The 20,856-nt window shown below is 42.0% G+C and overlaps 1 protein-coding gene across 1 annotated transcript in view; it reads left to right on the top strand.

Annotated features, from left to right (window-relative positions):
* LAMB4 (laminin subunit beta 4) overlaps positions 1-20,856 on the top strand; it is a 99,111-nt gene that overhangs the window by 66,173 nt on the left and 12,082 nt on the right. Inside the window, exons 25-31 of the mRNA XM_072791580.1 lie at positions 1,359-1,455; positions 4,545-4,920; positions 8,138-8,298; positions 10,974-11,179; positions 11,814-11,975; positions 15,958-16,102; positions 19,709-19,916. Of these exons, the coding sequence (XP_072647681.1) occupies positions 1,359-1,455; positions 4,545-4,920; positions 8,138-8,298; positions 10,974-11,179; positions 11,814-11,975; positions 15,958-16,102; positions 19,709-19,916 (1,355 nt within the window). The remainder of the gene's footprint in view (positions 1-1,358; positions 1,456-4,544; positions 4,921-8,137; positions 8,299-10,973; positions 11,180-11,813; positions 11,976-15,957; positions 16,103-19,708; positions 19,917-20,856) is intronic.

The raw sequence follows: 20,856 nt of genomic DNA, 5'->3' as shown, positions 1-20,856 counted from the left end.
GTTTTTAAAATCCATTGCATAAATACAGGGTAAGAGTAATAACCTGGCACCAGATCCTGTGAAAAATATCTGAGGATTTTCACTATGTGCTTCAACTGAGCCAACAGTGGGGGCCGGGCTGCCAAAGACATAGTGTCCATGTATGACAGAGTAGTGGAAATGCCATGCGCATTTCAGGACAGTCATCATCCCATTGTCCTCTGGCTCAGACAGCTGTGGGAGCATTGTTGTTTTTTTCTGAGTACCACATTTGAAACATTATATTGACAAACTAGTATGTGTCCAAAGGAAGATAGGATGGCAGGTAGAACAATTGCTATTCTGCAGTGAAGGCTTGAGTAAATTAGGGGTGGTGGGCCTGAAGAAAAGAAGAAAATGCAGATTGAGAACAGTCATCTCTCGTTGGGAGGAGGACTGTCAGAGGGAAGGGACAGGCTGCCTGGTGTTGTGCAATTCCGTAAGACAGGGCTCAGAACAGTGGGTACAAGTCACAAAGGAGCAGATTCTGCATCCATGTAAGAAAACATTGCCCAACAGTTAAGGATGACCAGCAGTATGCAAGGCCCCAGGGACAGCCCACTCATCATCACTCCTTCCATTTGCGTAGATGCTAGTGGGAACTCCAAAGATGGGTAGCAGCTGTGTAGATCCAGTCATTCTATAAATCAAGCTACTTATGGAGTTGTCGTTTAAGCCGTTTTGGCCAAGTATAACCTCGGACTGCAACAATAATGATTTGCTTCTTTATTTTTCTCCTGTTAATTTTTGAACCTCCCCCATTTTCAGAAAAGCTGGTCAAGGATCCAGTTGGCATGATGCACAAAGGATCAGCCCTCTCCCCAAAACCTAGTTAAATAACTATCATTAAATGACCAAGCCTCAATTGAAAAAAAAAAAAGTTTTCTTGAGCAAAAACACTAGCCCAATTGGGAGAAAGTCCATTGTGCATTCCATAATGGAAACACTATTTGCCAAATTAGTTGATGAATGTTAGTCTGGGTCTTTGGCCTCTCTGTGTTATGCACGAACTCCCATAACTGTAGAGGAAAAGAATGTGGCCCATTTCCCATTATGTGTTTTGTTTTCATTTACATCTGCGTGTATTTCCCAGTTTGGGGCCACCTGTCCTCGAACAGCTGGAAGCAGGCGGTATATTCAGAGGCCCTGAGACAAAACACATTAGCTCCTGAGCCTTGGTATTGCCAAGGGTGGTTGCTGGCCGTGGGAATCATCCTTCCTCTGCCCTTGCACAGCTGTATGTTCTAAACCACTGGAGGGAAAACTGTTTTATATAAAGATGCATTATTTGTTTTAGATCATAAAGCTTGTCGATTCCTCACCCATGACTGTTCTCATAGCTTACAGGCCAATGTCGGTGTAAATTAGGCTATGATGGGAAACACTGCAGTGGATGCAAGGAAAATTATTACGGTGATCCACTGGAGCAATGCATTCGTAAGTATTACTAATTCTAAAATCATGAGGGAGGGCTGTCTACGGGCAAGCTATGAACCATAGCCTGAATTTTAAATTTTAAATTCCTTTATTTGATTAAAAAAATCACAATGGCTAATCTTAGTTTTGAAAATAATATTTTTATAGCCTTATAAAAAGATTTTTGTCTAAACTTTAGGCTACGTTAAATGTTAGTCTTTTAAAAGTTGAAGCCTGGATTACAATTCCTCAAAGTCATTAAGATGGAACAGACCTCTGAGGTCATGACTTGCAGCCAGTTTTCTGCTATTTAGAAGCTTGTCGACGAAAACAGCTTCTTGATGGAAGAACAGGCTAGGAGATGGATCATTGGAAGGCAGCAGAGGGGATGTTTCCTCAACCTGGATCTTATAACTCTGGGTCTTTTACATACTCACTGATTCATTTATTTTACAATATTCATAATGTGCCTATTGGATCCACTAGGTCGTGAGCAAATAGGGCAACGCCCCTAATCTCGTGGAGTTTGTGTGCTAATGCCTTTCACCCCATGTTTTAACATTGATTATGGGATTTAGAGCAGCACCATCCAACAGAATGTTCCCCAGAGATGGAAATGGTCCAATCGGCACCTTTGGAATGCAGGGCCTGTGAGCTGGTGAGCACGTGCAATGTGGCTAGTGCAAATGAGGCAAAGAACTGTGTGTTCAATTCATTAAATCTCAGGAGCCCCATGTGGTTAGTGGCTACCATATTGGACAGCACAGATTTAGAATCTGGGTTAGTTCTAGAAGGAGGGATTTTTGAATCTCAAAAGTCTGCTGTCAAAAGAGGTCAATCCAAAGAAATATCAGATGTGGCGGGCTTAGCATGGTCATCTCTACCTAGCCACACATGGTAACACTTTCCTCCTTTGTATTCCTCTATAAATGGGCTTCGGTGGCGAAAACAAATTGCCTTCGTTTCCTTGCCCCATTCAAATCCATACCCTCAATGATTTTCCCCAGGCCCACCTAGTTTTCTAGGTGGAATTGCTACATTAAAAACCAGGGAGGAATTCTGGCTCCTGGAAAATCTGTCTGAGTCTCTTTCCTCTGTGCCCCTCTGATATTTTGATAATCTCACTTTCTGAAATGCTTTCATCTTTGATAGAGAAAACTTTGCAAATGAGTTCTGGCTGAGGCCCCCAGGCCACAGAGAATGTGCTGGACAGATGGTATCTAGTTGACGAGCCTAGCGTGTTAACCAGTTTTTGTTTGCAGTCGGAATTTTTACTCAAGTTGTAAAATCCATTCTTCAATCCCTTGTTCCTTGCAGTTAGTCCGCTGACATAGGCTAATGATTCCCTGACCTTTTGGAAATTGCCGTCCCTGCCACACCTCTGTCCACCCTACTCAAAATCCCTAATCAAAAACCTACTTGACTGAATTACATGGAGTGTCGTTTTGCTTCGTTTTGTTTTTCTAACTAAGACAAAATTAATTTAATGTTCTCCTTTTTAAAAGGACTTGATTTAGGACACTTGAGTGGCTCAGCGGTTGAGCATCTACCTTCCGCTCAGGTCATGATCCCAGGTCCTGGGATCGAGTCCCACATCGGGCTCCCTGTGAGGAGCCTGCTTCTCCCTCTGCCTCTGTCTCTGCCCCCCCCCCATCTCTCATGAATAAATAAATATTTTTTTAAAAAGACTTGATTTTTTTTCTTTTTAGAGTAGTTTTAGGTTCACAGCAAAATTGAGAGGAAGGTACAGAGATTTCCCATATGTCCATGTCCATACCCCCCAGCCCCATCTCCACACCCCTAAGAGAGTGGCACATTTCTTACAACCAATGAACCTACATGGACACACTATAACCACTAAAGTCCGCAGTTCGAATTATGGTTCACTCTTGGTATTTTCCATTCTGTGGGTTTGGACAAATGTATAAGACATGTGTCCACCATGATGGCATCATATGGAATATTTTCACTGCCCTAAAGATCCTCTGTGCTGTTCCTGCTCCCCTCTCACCACCTCTCTCCCCCAAGCCCGTGCCAACCACTCATCTTTTTTACTGTCTCCATAGTTTTGCCTTTTCCAAAATGTCTGGTGGTTGGACTCCTACAGTTCGCAGCCTCTTCAGATTGATTCAGATTAATATCACTAGGTGATATTAAGGTTCCTGTGTGTCTTTTCATGGCTTGATAGCTCATTTCTTCTTGGCCCTGAAAAAGATCCCTTGTACCACAGTTTATCTATTCACCTGCTGCAGGACATCTTGTTTTTTTCCAAGTCTGGGAAATGATATCTGCAGGCTTTTGGGTAAATGGTCAACTCCTTTGGGTAAATAGGATAGAGTGATTTCCCCTCTTTTTTGAGGATGGACTGGTTCTCCTTATATAATCGAAAACAGCATCAATGGGCACAACCCCGGCTGGGTTTTACTGAGAGAGTGTGGTCGAGAGAATTCTCAGGGGGGTCACCGACACACCTGAGTCACCCACAAGAGCAGTAGCAGTAGATACTAGCGTGTCGTCCACTGTTACCTCCAGATTGGTCACCCAAATAGGTAGAGGAGCCCACACATGACCACTCACACTGTAAAGACAACACCTAGTATTTTCCACCTGGAGACCATAAACTGATTTGTTAGTAGAATGAAAAGAGGAGTGCTGTATGTAATTGCCCAGGTCTCTGTAATTTTTTTTAAAGATTTTATTTATTTATTCATGGGAGACACACACACAGAGGCAGAGACACAGGCAGAGGGAGAAGCAGGCTCCATGCAAGGGGCCCAATGTGGGACTCGATCCCAGGACCCTGAGGTCACGCCCTGAGCCAAAGGCAGATGCTCAACCACTGAGCCCCCCAGGTGTCCCCCAGGTCTATGTAGTTATACCAGTTTTATTTTTTTGTTTTGCTTTTTTGTTTTTTGTTGTTATACCAGTTTTAGTTTTTATTTTATTTTTTTTTATTTTTATTTTTTCTTATACCAGTTTTAAATGTCCACCTTAGAAATGGGCGTCGGGGACATCCTTGGGGTGGGGGGCAATGCACTTTATTCTTGAGCTAGTCACAAGCAAAAGGCCAAGTGACTGACCTTCTCTGCTTCTTCTCTCTCCCACTTTAGCATGTGACTGCAGCGGAGAAGGTGCCCAGAAGCCCACCTGTGACCAGGACACGGGCATGTGCCGCTGTCGGGAGGGAGTCGGCGGCCCGCGATGCGATCGCTGTGCCCGGGGTCACGGCCGGGAGTTCCCTGCCTGTCCGCGGTGTCACCAGTGCTTTGATCACTGGGACCGCACCGTCTCTGCCCTCTCCGAAGCGGTGCAAGGGTTAATGAGGCCGGCTGCTAACGTGGAAGATAAAAGAGAGACCGTGCTGGTCTGCGAGGCCGACTTCAAAGGCCTCCAAGAGAACTTGTCAGAAATAGAAAGGATTCTGAAACATCCTGTTTTCTCATCTGGGGAATTCTTAATAGTCAAGGATTATCAGGACTCCGCTCGGTAAGATTTGTGCGCAAGCCACGGATAGCAAGTTCCTTGATTTACCTTAACTCCTTTGGGCTTTAAAAAGCAGCCCTCAATTTCAAAATGTACCTATGTGGACGTTAGGGAAATAATTTTTCAGTTAACGACCAGGCTGGCGATCACATTTGTCTGTCTCTTTCCTACCTACTTAGGATTACATGGGATCTTTCCAGATGCCATTGATTATAACAAAAAGGCAGTCATTAAGAGCTTGGTTGTGGAAAGCCCAAACCCAGCAGAGCTGAAAGATGCAAAATTGGAAAAAGGGTCGTTTATAATACAATTTTTTTTTTTCAATCAGTCAGGGAAATTTCTTCTAAATCTTCCCAAATTCTTCAGTTGTTTAGAAACCCGTACATTGATATGAAGCCATATAGCAAGTATGAGAGTTTCCTCAAAATGCATTGTTGTTTTCATTATATGTTATATGCATCTATATATTTATGTAACTTTCATCAAACATTTCTAGAAATTATGTTGGTTGTTCTGGGCCGGGGCTCAGCACACCACAGGAAAAATCCAACATGCCACCTATTTTTGTAAATGAAGCTTCGCTGGCACACAGCCACGTGCACTTGTGTACCTGTCCTCTGTGGCTGCTTTCCTAGGACAACGGCAGAGTGGAGTAGCTGTGACAGAGGCTATGGCCCCCAAGGCCTAAAATATTTACTATCTGACCCTTTACAGAAAAGGTTTGCCAACCGCTCTGGGCAAAGCCAGGATACACTGGGTATAGTTCCCGCCCTTCCAGGAGCACATAGTCTACTGAGAAACCAAAGAGATTGTGATTATGTAGCAAAATATCCCTTGTCCCCCATAAAAGCTCCAGGACTAAGGAATAATGAAAGCCACAGAGTTTTGTGTTACACAAAACACAAGGGTCAATATAAGGCCGTTCATTTTCATCCCAGAAGTACATGGTAATAGCTTAAAAGTTACATGAGACAGGCCCCTGGGTGGCTCAGTGGCTGAGCGCCCACCTTCAGCCCAGGGCGTGATCCTGGGGTCCCGGGATCGAGTCCCACGTCGGGCTCCCCGCATGGAGCCTGCTTCTCCCTCTGCCTGTGTCTCTGCCTCTCTCGCCTGTGTCTTTCATGAATAGATAAATAAAATCTTTAAAAAATAAAAAATAATAATAATAAAAGTTACATGAGGAAGAAGACCCGGCCCACCCGGAGAGTTCAGAGGAAGGACCACGCACCTTCAGGGCCCCAGGAGTCTCGTGGCCAGGCCAGGATGCGGGCCAAACACAGGCCCAGCCGTAGCCTTGTAAAGACCGTTGCCCTGCAGGATGGGGCCCTATATCCCCAGACCTTCCCACTTGTGCTGAGATGTCAGACATCCAGATTTTTATGGAAATGTCCCCACCTTAAAACAGAGCCGGTTAATCCAACAGCGCTTTTAAAAAGCACCGTCCAGGCCAAGTAAATATGCCTGAGAATGAGCTTTGGCCCAGACACCACTGGTCTGTGGTTCTAGAACACGGTGAACAAAGTGGACCTGTCAGAAAGAAGCCAGAATGATCCAATCCATAGCGGGCCTTCTACACAGAGAGACCACGAGACTCGGGGTAGAGCAGAAGGAGAGCGAGAGAAGCAGGAGTCCCAGGGCCAGGCCTGAAGTGATGAGGAAAGCAGTGAGTACTTCTTCTTTCTTCTGCCAGAAACCAGCACTCCTGGCCCGTCCCGCTCCACCTGCTGGGCCCCCGTTCCTCCTTGGCAACCACCAAAGCACCACCTCCTCCCTGATGCCTTCCATGACCTCCTCAGCAGAAAGATATGTGCTTCCCGGGGGCCCCCTGAGGGCAGAGGCAGCCTTCCCCTGCTTGTACTCCCCAGGCCTGGTCCAGTTGCGTAGCTCGTGTTCGCTGGGTACACTACAAATGGAAGGGGGAGCAGAGGACAGGGAAGCCAGGACGTCACGGGTAGATATTCCATGAAGGGAAGCCACCTATTGCTGTGTGGCCTTGGGCAAGTGACTTAACTTCTCTGAGCTTCTGTTTCTTCACCAGAAAGGGGGATCAAGTCTCTTATTTCATCAGTTTCTTGTGAGAATGACTCAGACAAGTCTGGCACATTGTGAGAGCTTCGAGGGTACCAATTATAATAACAGTAATCACCATCATTGTTATTATTATTAACCTGATGAATTACAGTCCTGACAGTTGGCGCCAGAAGGAAAAGTCTGTAGATTAGAAAGGAAGGGTAAGAGCAGAAAATGCTGGGAAGCGTCAGTTAATGCTCTGCACTTCTGCCAAAATAAATTAGTCCCAGAGATTCACACTGCAATTTGCCCCAACCGTACGCTTCTCGATTTGCACCCAATTTCCTCATCACGAGGGATACACTAATTATTTACTTGAACCCCCCGGGGGTGCTGAACCCAGCAAATCGAAGAGGGACAGAGATCCTGGTGCAGACCATCGGGGAGAAGGTCGGGAGCATGAACATACCCCACAAACATACTCTCATGAATATACTCTCACCAACAAGGAGACCCCCTTGCCAGTCCTGGGAGTTAACAGTTAAGACCCTGGATGCAAGTGGCACTAGAAGGAGCCTTGCTGCAAGTGGATTTATTCTCAATAAAGAGCTTGGTTTTTACTCCAGGCTGGGTGAGGACTTCTGCGTTGAAAGCCTGAATAGGGCAGCCTGGGTGGCTGTGGTTTAGCGCTGCCTTCGGCCCAGGGCGTAATCCTGGGGCCCCGGGATCGAGTCCCACGTCGGGCTCCCTGCATGGAGCCTGCTTCTCCCTCTGCCTGTGTCTCTGCCTCTCTCTCTCTCTCTCTCATGAATGAATAAATAAAATCTTTAAAAAAAAAAAAAAAGAAGCCTGAACATAGTTTGGAGCTCATCGATTTAAATGAACCATGTCTGAATACATGTCTTTGGAAACCCAAAGCAGAGGGGGGACAGAAAGAGTCCATGTAGTTGAGACTGGAAGACTCAAGGCCTTTTTTCCACGAGACCCCGTATGCGGATTGTATTTTAAGTGAGCGCTAAAATCTTCCAGAAATCTGGGTTAAGGAGAAAGAGCGAAACCCCAAACAGAACCATAAGCTGCCAAGCACGCACTGGGGAAGGAGGGCCTGATGAGGAGGGCGCTGGTCACCAGGGCCGCGCTGATGCGGTTTTTCACTGATTTGTCAAAAGTAACACAAACTTGGCTACGCTTGCTCTCGTTTCCTCTCCAGGAAACACGCCGCGCAGCTAAGTGTGCAACTGAAAGCCGTGCATGAGTTTCCAGATCTGAAAGGAAGGCTGGGAAGCATGAGGGATGAAGCAGACCTCTTACTGGAAGGTCTTCAGAGAGAAATCCGCCTGCGCGCCCGAGCCCGTGACACGAGCATCGTGGGTAAGAGAGAAAATGCGCTTGGACTGTCCCTCGATGCCAAAGGCTGCAGCCCCCAGAGCGCAATCCACTCGTGAGTTGACCCCCGGCCAGTGCACGGTGCCCGAGGCTTCAGGACGTGCAAACACACCCACTGAAGGGACTATGTGTACGTGACTATGTCAACTTCTCAAGTGTCGCGGAGTTTGGGTGCTGAGCCAGCAGTGACACTCCGAGAAAGGACGCTCGACTCTTGCTGGCCAGGTTGCCACCTGAAAATTGTTCAGGGCGTGGAAGGTTTGCACTGCCGGCTAAGAATCCACGCGGCAGGTGGAGAGGGAGTGAGGAGTAGGCTGAGGACAGTGTCCATCTGGGTGGCAGCTGATGACTGCTCAGCCCCTCCCGGGGTACCCTGGAGTCAGGCTCCCCTCCAAGCCCCCTGCTCTCCTGTCCAGGACCTGGCATGTGGAATATGCCAGATAAAGGCAGTCTCCACCTTTTTTTCTGCTGGGGACTCCTGGCACTTTTGTGAGGCTTATGGACCCCTCCTAGAATGTTTTTAATTGTAATAAAATCACATTAGGGGCACCCGGGGGGCTCAGTCAGTTAAGCACCTGATTCTTGATCCTCAGCTTGGGTCTTGATCTCAGGGTTGTGAGTTCCAGCCCCTCATTGGACTCCATTCTGGGTGTGGAGCCTACTTTAAAGAAAATAAGTAAAAATTTTAAAAATAAATAAATGCAACAAAATCACATTATACTCTATTGCAGTATAGCTCAAAAAAAAAGAAAGAAAGAAAGAAAAAGAAAATAGAAAATGCATCAGGGGTCACCCAAGCCAGGTAGGAGAAAGGAACACTGCCCCCAGGCTAATCCTTCCACACCCACCGCCCAACAGCAATTACTGAGCTTCCCCTGGATGCCTGACTGTGCAGGGCAGGGGAGATGGGGGGTGGACGGCAAGTCCTTGCCCTGGATTACTCCAGGCTACTGGGGAGCACGGGCATGTAAACAGCCCCAAACAACGAAAAGACTGTATTGCAGCGTCTTCAAGTCACTTGGGGAACAGAGCACAGGGAACAGAATTTTTCCTGGGTTCACCGGGAAAGGCTCCAGGAAGTAGGTGACATTTGACTTGGACTTCATCAAATGAAGATACAATTTGCCAGATAAATAATGGCAGAAACTCACCCCGAGCAATTGGAAGGTGTGGTGGTCTCATCCCTGACTTTTGGTTGTACAGAGAATAAAGATCAGGACCCTGGGCCTCTGGTTCCTAAAACATGGAGTTACAGTTGAAAGTCCTGCTACACTATTATTTGCAGTAAAACGTGCTGTATTACTTTCATGAATTTGTATTTTACTATAAATACGGAAAATATAGAGAAGTGCTTAAGAACATAGTTTCTAGGGGCCCCTGGGTGGCTCCGTGGTTGAGCAGACGCTGAGGTTGGCTGAGGTTGTGATCCCGGGGTCCCAGGATCGAGTCCCACATCAGGCTCCCTGGGGAGCCTGCTTCTCTCTCTGCCTGTGTCTCTGCCTCTCTGTGTGTCCCTCATGAATAAATACATAAAATCTTTTAAAAAATAAAAAAACATAGTTTTTAGAATCAAACCACCTGGTTTCAAATCTTGACTTTATCCTACTGTCAGCAAGACCTCAGACAAATAACTTACCTCATGAGAGCCTCATTTTCTCACATGTAAAATGGGGGTGATCACGCTAACGCTAACTCAATGTTTTGTGAAGATTTGGAAAGAAAACTGACAGGAAGTACAGGCACATAGAAAGCACTCCACAAATGTGACCTATTGTCATGAGCCTCAATGTCACAGGTCAGCAAACTACAGTCCACTTGTAACTTTTACCCAGAGCCTGTTTTTATAAATGGCGTTTCATTAGGAGACACCCTCACCTCTTTGTTGATATCGCCTGTGGCTGCTCTCACTGTACAGGTTCAGACTTGTGAAGTTGTGACAGACATGCTGTGGCCAGCAAGCCTAACACATTTATTCTCTGGCCCTTTCCAGAGCAAATGTGTTGACTCCTGCTCCATATAATTGGGTAACCTTGGTTGGTTTGTCATGTTAGGGTTCATATAGGTAGTCATTAATACCAATTAATACCCAATTAATATATTTGTGGAACATTTTACAGTGTATTTTTTTTAAGGATTTTATTTATTTATTCATGAGAGACACAGAGAGAGAGACAGAGACACAGGCAGAGGGAGAAGCAGACTCCCTATGGGGGAGCCTGACATGAGCCTTGATCCCAGGACCCCAGGATCACGACCTGAGCCGAAGGCAGACACTCAACCACTGAACCACCCAGGTGCCCCTACAATGTATTCTCATCTTATTTCACTTAGTCTTCACATGTTACAGATAAGCAAGCACAATCTAAGAGATTTAACCAGTTTGCTCAAGGACACAGCCAGACTCAAGGGTAAAGCCAACGCTCAAACCCATGTCTGCAGACTTAAATCTCAATGCTCCGCATCTATTACGTAGATCTTTGTTTCTCTCTATCCAATCCTTCCCCATTAAGTGTAAATGCAAGGAAAAGGAGGGTGAAATTTTGTATTGGTCGTTGAGACCAAGACATTAGTTAAATTGGGAAATGATTGTCTTGATAACCAACATATAATTTCATTTGTTCTCACAAAACTAAATCTTACCTCAATTTGCATTCATGTAGATTCCTCAGAGAACATCAAGAAGCATTATCAGAGGTCATTATCTGCTGAAAAGAAAATTAATGAAACCACTTCTATCATAAAAAACTCTGAAAAAATCAGGAATGACTTACTTACCATCTTTGATAGGCTAAGCTCAAAAGAAAACTCATCATTGGAAAAATTACAGCAGATTACGGTACCAGATATCCAAATATTGAACAAAAAGGTAAATATTCACGATGGTGTAATAGAAGTATTTGTGGTTTCTGCTTTCCATACAAACACCTTCAATTGTATTTCCTGCCTTGCATTTTATTTTTTATTTATACTTTATAAATGTGTAAATATATAACATATATAGAGATATGCTCTGTTATATAAGATATAAATAATATAAATAAATGTATTCATATGCATTTTTTATTTTCTAAGTCAAAGTTTAAGAAAATTCAGGGTAAGACTGTGGCTTGATTTTATTATCTTATATTTATTCCTATAATTCGCTATTTCTACGATGGTACAGATTATGGACATTCACTCCTACTGCTTCATTATAAATAAAAGGTAATTTTTATTTTAAAAACATGAAGTTAACATGCAAGAAATGCTAGGCATTTGACTGTTTTATCCAGAAACTCTAAGCATAAAAATGGCATTGACTGACACAACGCTGCCAACAAAAAATTCAGATATTTAATTATCTAGACACATTTACTGGGTTGCATCTGTGCGCTAAGCATGAACCACTGGTGAAGAAACACATATGCATAGAGCAGTGCTTTGCCTCAGAGAAGCGGGATGGTGTTAGCAAAAACTCTGCCAACGTGTTGCTTTTCAACATAAATCATTTCTCCTGTGAGGTGTGTGGAGAATCAGGGGACATGCCGTGTGTGCTCTCATCCTGTGAAGGCCCCAGCTGTCACGACTTCCTGACCCTCTCAAGCAATGCCCTCCAGCAAGCTCAGGAAGCAGAGTCTGTGATACAAAATTTGAGTGACCAGGTCCAGGGTTGGAAGAACCGGGTAAGTATGTCTCTCTTGCTTATTTGTAAATCTATAGCACTAAGAAGAAAAAAAGCAAACTGAAAATTTTAAACCACCATTTAGCTTCTAGGCGAAAGGAGAGATTCTAGATATTAGGTTTTCTTATGTTGGGAAACATAGGATTAAAAATACAGATGTGGATTTATTTTTTTTTAAAGATTTTTTATCTATTTATTCATGAGAGACAGAGAGAGAGAGAAAGAGGCAGAGACAAAGGCAGAGGGAGAAGCAGTCTCCATGCAGCAAGCCCAACGTGGGACTCGATCCTGGGTCTCCAAGATCACGCCCGGGCTGAGCCACCTGGGCTGCCCCAGATGTGGATTTAAATGTACATTTAGAAGTACATGTGAATATTGACATTTTCTATTAATACATATTATGTATGTGTATAAATATATAATTTTATATATGTGTGTGTGGTGTGCACATGTGTGTATTGAGACAAGAGAAATAACTCAAAATATATGTTTGTAGGACATAGACTCATGTGGATGTTTCTTTCACAGCAAACCCTACATAGAAATGTGAGATTCCTAGGCTCAAAGGTTTGAAAACTTTAGATTTCTCAAAGTAAACAATAACTTGTATAAATTCAAGGGTATATTTGAAATTCTATGCAATATACAAATTCTAATGTTAAAATTTAATATATGCAAAAAGCGAATTAGTCAAAACAATTTTGATAAAGAACAAAGTTGGGAGTTGTATACTACATGACTTTAAGACATTGCAAAGCTACAATAATCAGAGCTGTGTGGCTTTAGCATCAAAAGAGACAAAGACATTAAGGAAACAGATTGGAGATTTTAGAAATAAATTTAAAAATATATAATCAATTGATCTTTAACACACGTAATACGAAAGAGGACTGATTTTTCTTGTCTTTTCAACAAATGGTACTTGAACAATTTGTTACCCACACACAAAAAAATGAACTCCAGTTCCTACTTCTTAACTCATATCATAAAAATAGAATTAATTCAAGATAGAATATAGATATGAATGAAAAACCCAAAACTTTTAAATCAAGATCACAAAGATTTTTCTCCTGTTCTCTTCTGGTGACTTTCAAGTTCCAAGAACAAAAACGCATCCATATAAAGACTCAGAGACAAATGCTCCTAACAGCTTTACTTGTAAAAGCTCAAAATTGAAATTAACCCAGAGCTCTATGAACAGGTGAAAAGATAAATTATGCTATATCCATCCAATAGGTGAATCTCAAAATAATACATTGAGTGAGAGAAGCCAAACAAAGGACAACACATTATAAGTTTCCATTTACATAAATGCTGAGAAAATGCAAACTAATCTATAGTGACAGAAGGTAGATCAGTAAGTGCCTGGAAATGGATACTTCTGAGAGTGATGGATATGTTCATTATCTTGACTGGGCTAGTAGTTTTATAGATGTATGACTGTCTGGATATCTCAAATTGCATATTTAAATATGTACAGTTTACTGTATTTCAATGATACCTCAATAAAGCTGTTAAATTTAAAATTGTTTAAAATTTAATGTTAGAAAATATTTTAACAGGAAGATACCCTTATGCCTTGTACTCCTTCCTATGTTGTTAGACATGATACAGCCGTTTTAATATTTAAGTACCTGATAACTGAGTCTCTAATAACTTTAAGCATTTTCACTTTTTTTTCCAGTCACATTGATAAATGAGAATAGATTTTAACTGCCTAATTTTCTTTAGTTCTTTTTTGTGTGTGTATGTGTGAATACCTTATATATTCACCTTGAAATGATGAATACAATATTAGGTATTCTGTGAATACACTGGATTACTCTGGATTACAAGGTGACGATGTGCCCTAGCTGGCTCCATTTTTGACGATACACATGGAGTCTTTGATGAAGAAGAAAAACCTCTTAAAGAGCTGAATTTCTTTACCAATAATATGTTAGATATTACAGCAGTCAGCATTCCTGTGTGTAAGCACCCAAAACCAACTCCTGAAAAAAACGGTCTCCAAATCAACAGGAGGATAGAGGGCCAAGCTTGGGAATGGGCTGAAAACCACAGCAAAGATATGTGTGCATATCTCCTGCACACACGCTCACACACATGCTTGCATGCACATGCACACGTAGTTTTCACTCATATATTATTCTTCTTTCTTTTGACAAATATTCATTGAGTGCCCACTATGTGCAAGACATTTATCTCGATGTGGGGAACACACACAAAAACAAATCCTGGTCCTGCATCCTGGTGTTTAAAACAATCCTTGATTGTTTACATAATTTTTAACTATCACACCTTACTGTCCCGTCTCAAAAAACCAGAAACCTCACACCATTTAAATAAGCCCGTGTTAAGCTTTTATTTTTAGAAGATAGCCCCTGACTCAGGTTCTAGCAAAATCTGGCTTATTCAGCACGTAAATGAAGAACTGGGAAGGATGGGGGCAGGGGTTTTCATGTAGATAAAATGGTGTGCTGTTTTCCTCTTGATTAGAAGGGGGAAGAGTGCCAGAAAAGATTGTGAGAGAATTCTCAGGAGTCAGTTGTGACAGAAGATGGATTGCAGAGAGATGTTTTAAGAGTGAAGTAATTTAGCAATCTCTCTTTCTGAATACAGCATCGACCAATTGACACAGATTTCATCTCTATGTTTGCCTGTCCAGAGTATTTATTTCCAGAATTTTTGTTTTATTTCTATGTGTTCTTACCCACTAGCCATTTTAGTGACTTTTTAAATCGAGATAGATATAATTAACATAGAACATTGTACTAGTTTTAGGGGCACATAGTTTGATTAACAATAAGTTTGGTTAACATCCATCACCTCACATAGCTACATTATTTTCTTGGGACGGGAACTTTTCAGATCCCTCTTAGCTACTGCTAACCATTTTTAGGTCTTCCAAGTTCTAGAAAATTAAAGAACAACTCTCAAAAAAATGAAGATACATATTTTTAATCATGTAAATATTTCTTTTTTGTTTTATCGTTTGCCAATGACTGCAATTAAATCCTTTTCTACAAAATCTGTAGGGCTCAAATTAAGCTGGTTCCTTTTGTGGGAAAATAAAGGGAGATTTTTTTCTTTTCCTAATTGTGTTTGATCCTAATTAGCCCTACTTCTGTCACAATTAATTTGTTCCATGCAACTCAACTTGTTGGTGATATCGTCTTATTGCTTTCTGGTTTTTTTCTCTTTCTCTAACTTGTTGGAATCTCAAGAAAAGCCCACGAATTTTCTCAAATTGCATAATTAAGAATTTGCACTTCTAGAGGGCAAGCCTTTAGATCTATCATTCCTCCACCAAGTGTACAAAGCATCTGGAATTTATCTTTGTAGCCTGCTCCAAGTTCAAACTCGTTATTAAAAGGAGGAATGCTTTCTTTTTAGCTTTCAAAGAAAGTACATTACTTGAATTTGAGGGATGTCAAGAAGAGTAATTATTTTAACTTACATAAAAGGAAATGCCCTTAACTCGTTAAATGTAATGACCACTGTAAGTAGTCCTAAGTAATTTGCTGATGCTATAGAAGGCTAAAGTCTCATTAAAACAGAATTTGTATTTTACATTTGTATCAGGAAAAGTCATTAGCACTAGGTCAATATTGTTTTCAAATAATAATTTTGATCCTGAATAATGTTTGAAAAGATAAATGCATATTATTTTTTAAAGGTTTTATATTTTAAGTTATCTCTACACCCAATGTGGGGCTCAAACTCACAACCCCAGGATTGAGTCACATGCTCCACTGACTGATCCAGCCAGGCGCCACAAAATAAACTCACGTTAAGAAAGCATGATAATGAAGACAAATAATATCATCACCTTTTAAAGGAATCCCTTAAAATGAATCTTTTAAATTATCTGTACTCCTATTTTGTTTTTAGTGAGTTTCATTTGGTCCAGCTAAGTAATTAAACATCACACGATGTGCCTACTTGTGTGTTTTTCCTCATTGTTATTTTTTTTCTTATTCCAGCTCAAAAATGTAAGTAAACTGGCAGAGGTCTCCAAAAACAATGCCTTACAACTAAGCAAGAAACTGAGGAATATGAAAAACCAAAGTGAATCTGAGAAAGAGAAAATGAGTCTTTTAATCAAAAAGCTGAAAAAGTTTTTGTCAGGTAATTAGAAAACTATATTGGGACTAGTTTTGGTTTCTTTTTCTTTGCTTTTTTCTTTTTTACAACGTATACTTTAACAGCACAACCAATCCCAACTTACATTAAGTGGAAACAAAATGCCTAAATCAGAAATGTGATGTACCACTTGATTTAAAATTTTTTAATGAAAATAATCCCCAAATATTAACTCTGTATCTTTCTATCTATTATCTATCTATCTATATCTTTGTATGAGATCAATTGAGTAAAAAAATGCTAGAATTTAGTTAAAATTTCAAACAAATGAACTTGGTGTTTAAAGTTATGTGTGTTTTTAAAAAAACAAAAAAAAACAAAAAACCTAACATGATGATTCTATCAGATGCTCTAATGTTAGGATTCCATGGTTTCCTCTGCTGACAAGGTATATCTGAGATCAAGGCATGCCAGATTTTGATTACTATATCAAATACTATAGTGAGTTAATATCTAAAATATCGATTATTGCTATTATTATGGACTATTTTCCAAGTTACATACTGGTTCTCTGTGATTGACTAAAAGGAGCAATTTGATGATGATGATGATGATGATGATGATTATTATTATTATTATTGTAATTATGACATTATTATCCTTCATTGCTCTCTATTTTGGGAGAAGTTCATTTTATTTTATTTTTTTAGAGGTTTATTTTAAACTATAGAGAATTATTAGTTGGAGATTAAAAAAAAATCAAGTAGTACTTCTGGAAATTGACCTGAAACCTCACTCTCTGCAAATAATGCATCCTGGGTACAACACTATACAGAATTAATTTTGAGAGGCTTTCTTCTCCATCACCATCTTCCAGATTCAGTAACTTAATGCTTCGCACATGAATCAGCTGACAATTGGGATGTCTGTTACCATCTTTGCAACCACTTTGTGAATCTGTTTAATATTTGTAAGAGACCCCTGTGGCCAACTGTTTTTTCCATAACCATGTTTCTAGATATTGTTTCAGCAGCACTAGTCCTGATTTTTGAAATAAGAACAAAATGAGAAAAAAAAATGAGGCAGTACAAATAATCAATAAAAATGACCAAAATAATCAGTAAAAATGAATGGGGTCGGATCAGCCTACTGGATGTTTTATGTATTCAAAAGCAAATTTTCAGTGAGTTAGCTGGATGGATTGGTATCGGCTAGACACAGATTCAGGAACTGATTGGATTGAGGAACACATTAGCTGCAGGTACGGGTCGATTCAGGGACCAAAACCAAACCAAAGCCAAACTGCCAGACCAGTAGCACAAAATGGCACGATACACTTCTGGGCCCAGGGATGGTTCAGAAGGCAAAGTCCACTGCTTTCCATCTCATTCACTGGGTCTTGGAGCCAATTCCCTTATCAGTCTAATTTCTCATTGCTGTTGTATACATCTCTAATAAAAAAAAAAAAGTTTACTTAATTATCCAAAGGAATCTATAAAAAAGAGCAAACCTGTATCTAGATTATTACAACAAATATTAGACTAGGCATAGGGAAAAATCCTATTCCATAAAACAAATGTCAACGTCTCTGGTCTGGACCCCAAGACCCTTGGTCACCAGGAAGCAGTACCCTTCACTCACCAATTTCTTTTCCTCTATCCTTCCCATAAAGCCCAAATAAAGGTATTATTAAATTGTAGGGTGGCTAGACTATTCAGCTCTTCTGAATATTTTCTAATATTCTAATATTTTCTTTGTGGCCTGAATTCCCATGAACAAAGTAATGTGTCACTTCTCCTGAAAGTCCCATATAAGGGATGCCTGGGTGGCTCAGGTCATGATCCCAGGGTCCTGGGATCGAGTCCAGGATTAGGCTCCCCATGGGAAGCTTGTTTCTCCCTCTTCCTATGTCTCTGCCTCTCTCTGTGTGTCTCTAATGAATAAATAAATAAAATTTTTAATTTTTAAAAATTTATTTATGATAGTCACACAGAGAGAGAGAGAGAGGCAGAGACACAGGCAGAGGGAGAAGCAGGCTCCATGCACCAGGAGCCCAACGTGGGATTTGATCCCGGGTCTCCAGGATCGCGCCCTGGGCCACAGGCAGGCGCCAAACCTCTGTGCCACCCAGGGATCCCCCAATAAATAAAATTTTTAAAAACAAAAAGAAAGTCCCATATAAAAATTTTGAATTTATGATCTCATAACAAATGCCAATAAATGTTTGGTGACAAATCTGTGGTTCAATTAAATTCACTTTTTATTAGGACTTTTTTATAAAATAAAATACTATTTGTTTCAAGAGTCAACTTCCAAGTAGAGTACATTCTGTGTAAAGCATGCTTCTAATTTACTCACAAAAAAAACTTGTTTCCTTTTTTTTTTTTTTTTCGAAAACATGACAGGAAATAAAATGTTGTTTTTATATTAAACAAAACAGCTAAAGTGAAGATGATTACCAAAAGGATATATACTCACAGCGTGTCAACCAAATGCTAAAAGCCATCTGTGGTGACCACTGCCTCCTAGGAACTCCGAGTTCCTAGACCTCACAGTTAGAGGCCCCTGAGCTCCAGGAGCTGAGCTCCCCGCCTTTTGGGACTTCGCCCCCCCCCCCACTATTTAAACTCCACTCTCCTGCCAACAGTGATCTGGGTGCTGCTTCTTGCTGCGCCCAACCTTTGGCTCCTGGGTTCGCTCAGTTTGGAATGCCTTTCCCCCTCCTTCACCCCACATTTCCACAGGTTTAATTTCTGCTGACCTCCAGGCTCAATTTATGTGCCTTTCTGAGGTTCTTCCTGAAATATTTTCTTCTCCCTGTGGATCCCCTATCATTTGGTTTTCTAATTAACATTTTCTATTCTTATATGATCAGTATTCCTAAGGAATGGCTTATATTCCCCCCTGGATGGTCAACTCCTTGAGGATTAGATCTCCAACTCCCTGCCCAGGATTTAGCGTTACACCTCCGTAGGAAGCCAGAGTCACCACGTGTCATCACCCCAAACCCTAACGATCCTTCTTCTGCTTCAATTCTCAGGGAAGGCCAATTTTATTTTCCTGGAAAGCAGGGCAAGGGGTGTATTTAACAGTTTCCTTGTGACACGTTGTCCATCCGGCCCTTTACTCTGGGTGGTCGCCTTCCCTTCTCAAAACAGGACTCGGAGTGGCAGCATCAGATAGAGTTGCCCGTTTAGACAGATGAGCAACAGCTGTGAGCCTTTTTTGGTGTCCTGAAGGATCAGAATCAAGTTTTGTTGAGTCCCAACCTGGTGCTTCCCCACGGTCTCATTCATCATATTGGAATCTTCATGACAGGTGTCTAACCGCTTTAATTGCATTTGAATTCATATGTAAGGACTTAGGAGGACGTTTTGCAGAGCATAGACAATGTCCCACATCTGTGGGTTTTCAGCTCTCCAACAAGTGTTTGTGCAGCGTGTAGTCAGCACTACACGAATGGTGGTTCTTCAGAGAAGGGAACACTGAGGGTGAAGAGGACCCTACGGGACGTAGACAATCGAACCCTGGTGTTCTAGGGACACAGAATCAGGTGCACGTACCTTTGGCCTAGACTTTGCGGTGGTTGTGTTCACAAGATACAGTGTTTAACCAGGAGGCACGATGACCTAAAACCACTTCCAATTTCAGAGGAAAACGTGCCTCCAGAGGACATAGAGAAGGTTGCAGATCGCGTACTTGACGTCCACCTACCAACGACATCACGAAATCTAACCGGTGAACTTGACAAAATACAGAAAGTGATGCAGCTCTGTGAGGACTACAGGACAGATGAGGACAGGCTGCGCAAAGCGGTCGATGGAGCCCCAGAGCTTTTGTTAAAGGCAAAGGGAGCAGAGTAAGTACAGTGTGAATATTCTCATCTTGCTCTCCCAGGCCATCTGCTAACAGGCCATTTGAAAAATAGTTGTGTGACAAGCTATTTAATGTTCAAATGAAATTACCCCCCAGTAGCTCAGTCCCAAAGGGGGCGGCAAGCTGTCTACAGGGGTCTCAGGAAGCCGGGGGATTGCGAGGCAAGGGGTAGGGATGCTTATTTCCCACCTGCTATAGACTTGGAACGCCTTTCAAGTGGCCTGTTCCCTCTTTAGACCAATCGGTGCCATATACCAGCATAGACTTAACAAGTGGTAGGAATACTGGTGTGTTTTCCCTTTCTTGTTTACCTATGTCTGGTACTTTCGAAATTTACCATAATAGACAGTACTTTGAGGACCTGAATTTTTTCTTAAAAAGACTACATTAAAAGGATATGATGGTGAGGAATAGAAGAAACGAACAGGAATGACACAGGAGTGAAATTATAGATACGGTACATAGAGTTCATGAACTCGTGCTTCCTTCTGACCTTGTGGACTTAGCCAAGCAAACCAGAAGAAGCATCTTGGTTGGTGTTTTTAGGAGCACGGGGGTGCTGTGGGTCAGAGTTGTGGGATCAGTTGGCTGGTGGTGACATCACCATGTCAGGGCGCCCAGCAGCTGAGACCTTAGCTGCCAGCACTGTGTCCTGACGCACTTGTGTGCATGCAGCGTTCCAGACTCCTCTGTAGGCCCACTCCCTTCCCGTTGTACTACTTACAACCCGGAAGAGTAAGTAACTGCAGGACGATCACACAGCTATTAAAAAATGATGCTGGGGGAAGCCCAGGTGGCTCAGTGGTTGAGCACCTGCCTTTGGCCCAGGGCGCGATCCTGGAGAACTCAGGATTGAGTCCTGCGTCGGGCTCCCTGCATGGAGCCTGCTTCTCCCTCTGCCTGTGTCTCTGCCTCTCTCTCTG

Source organism: Canis lupus, chromosome 21 (genome assembly GCF_048164855.1).
Source record: "Canis lupus baileyi chromosome 21, mCanLup2.hap1, whole genome shotgun sequence".
In the NCBI taxonomy this organism is placed as follows: domain Eukaryota; kingdom Metazoa; phylum Chordata; class Mammalia; order Carnivora; family Canidae; genus Canis; species Canis lupus.
This window is presented reverse-complemented; position numbering and strand designations above follow the sequence as displayed.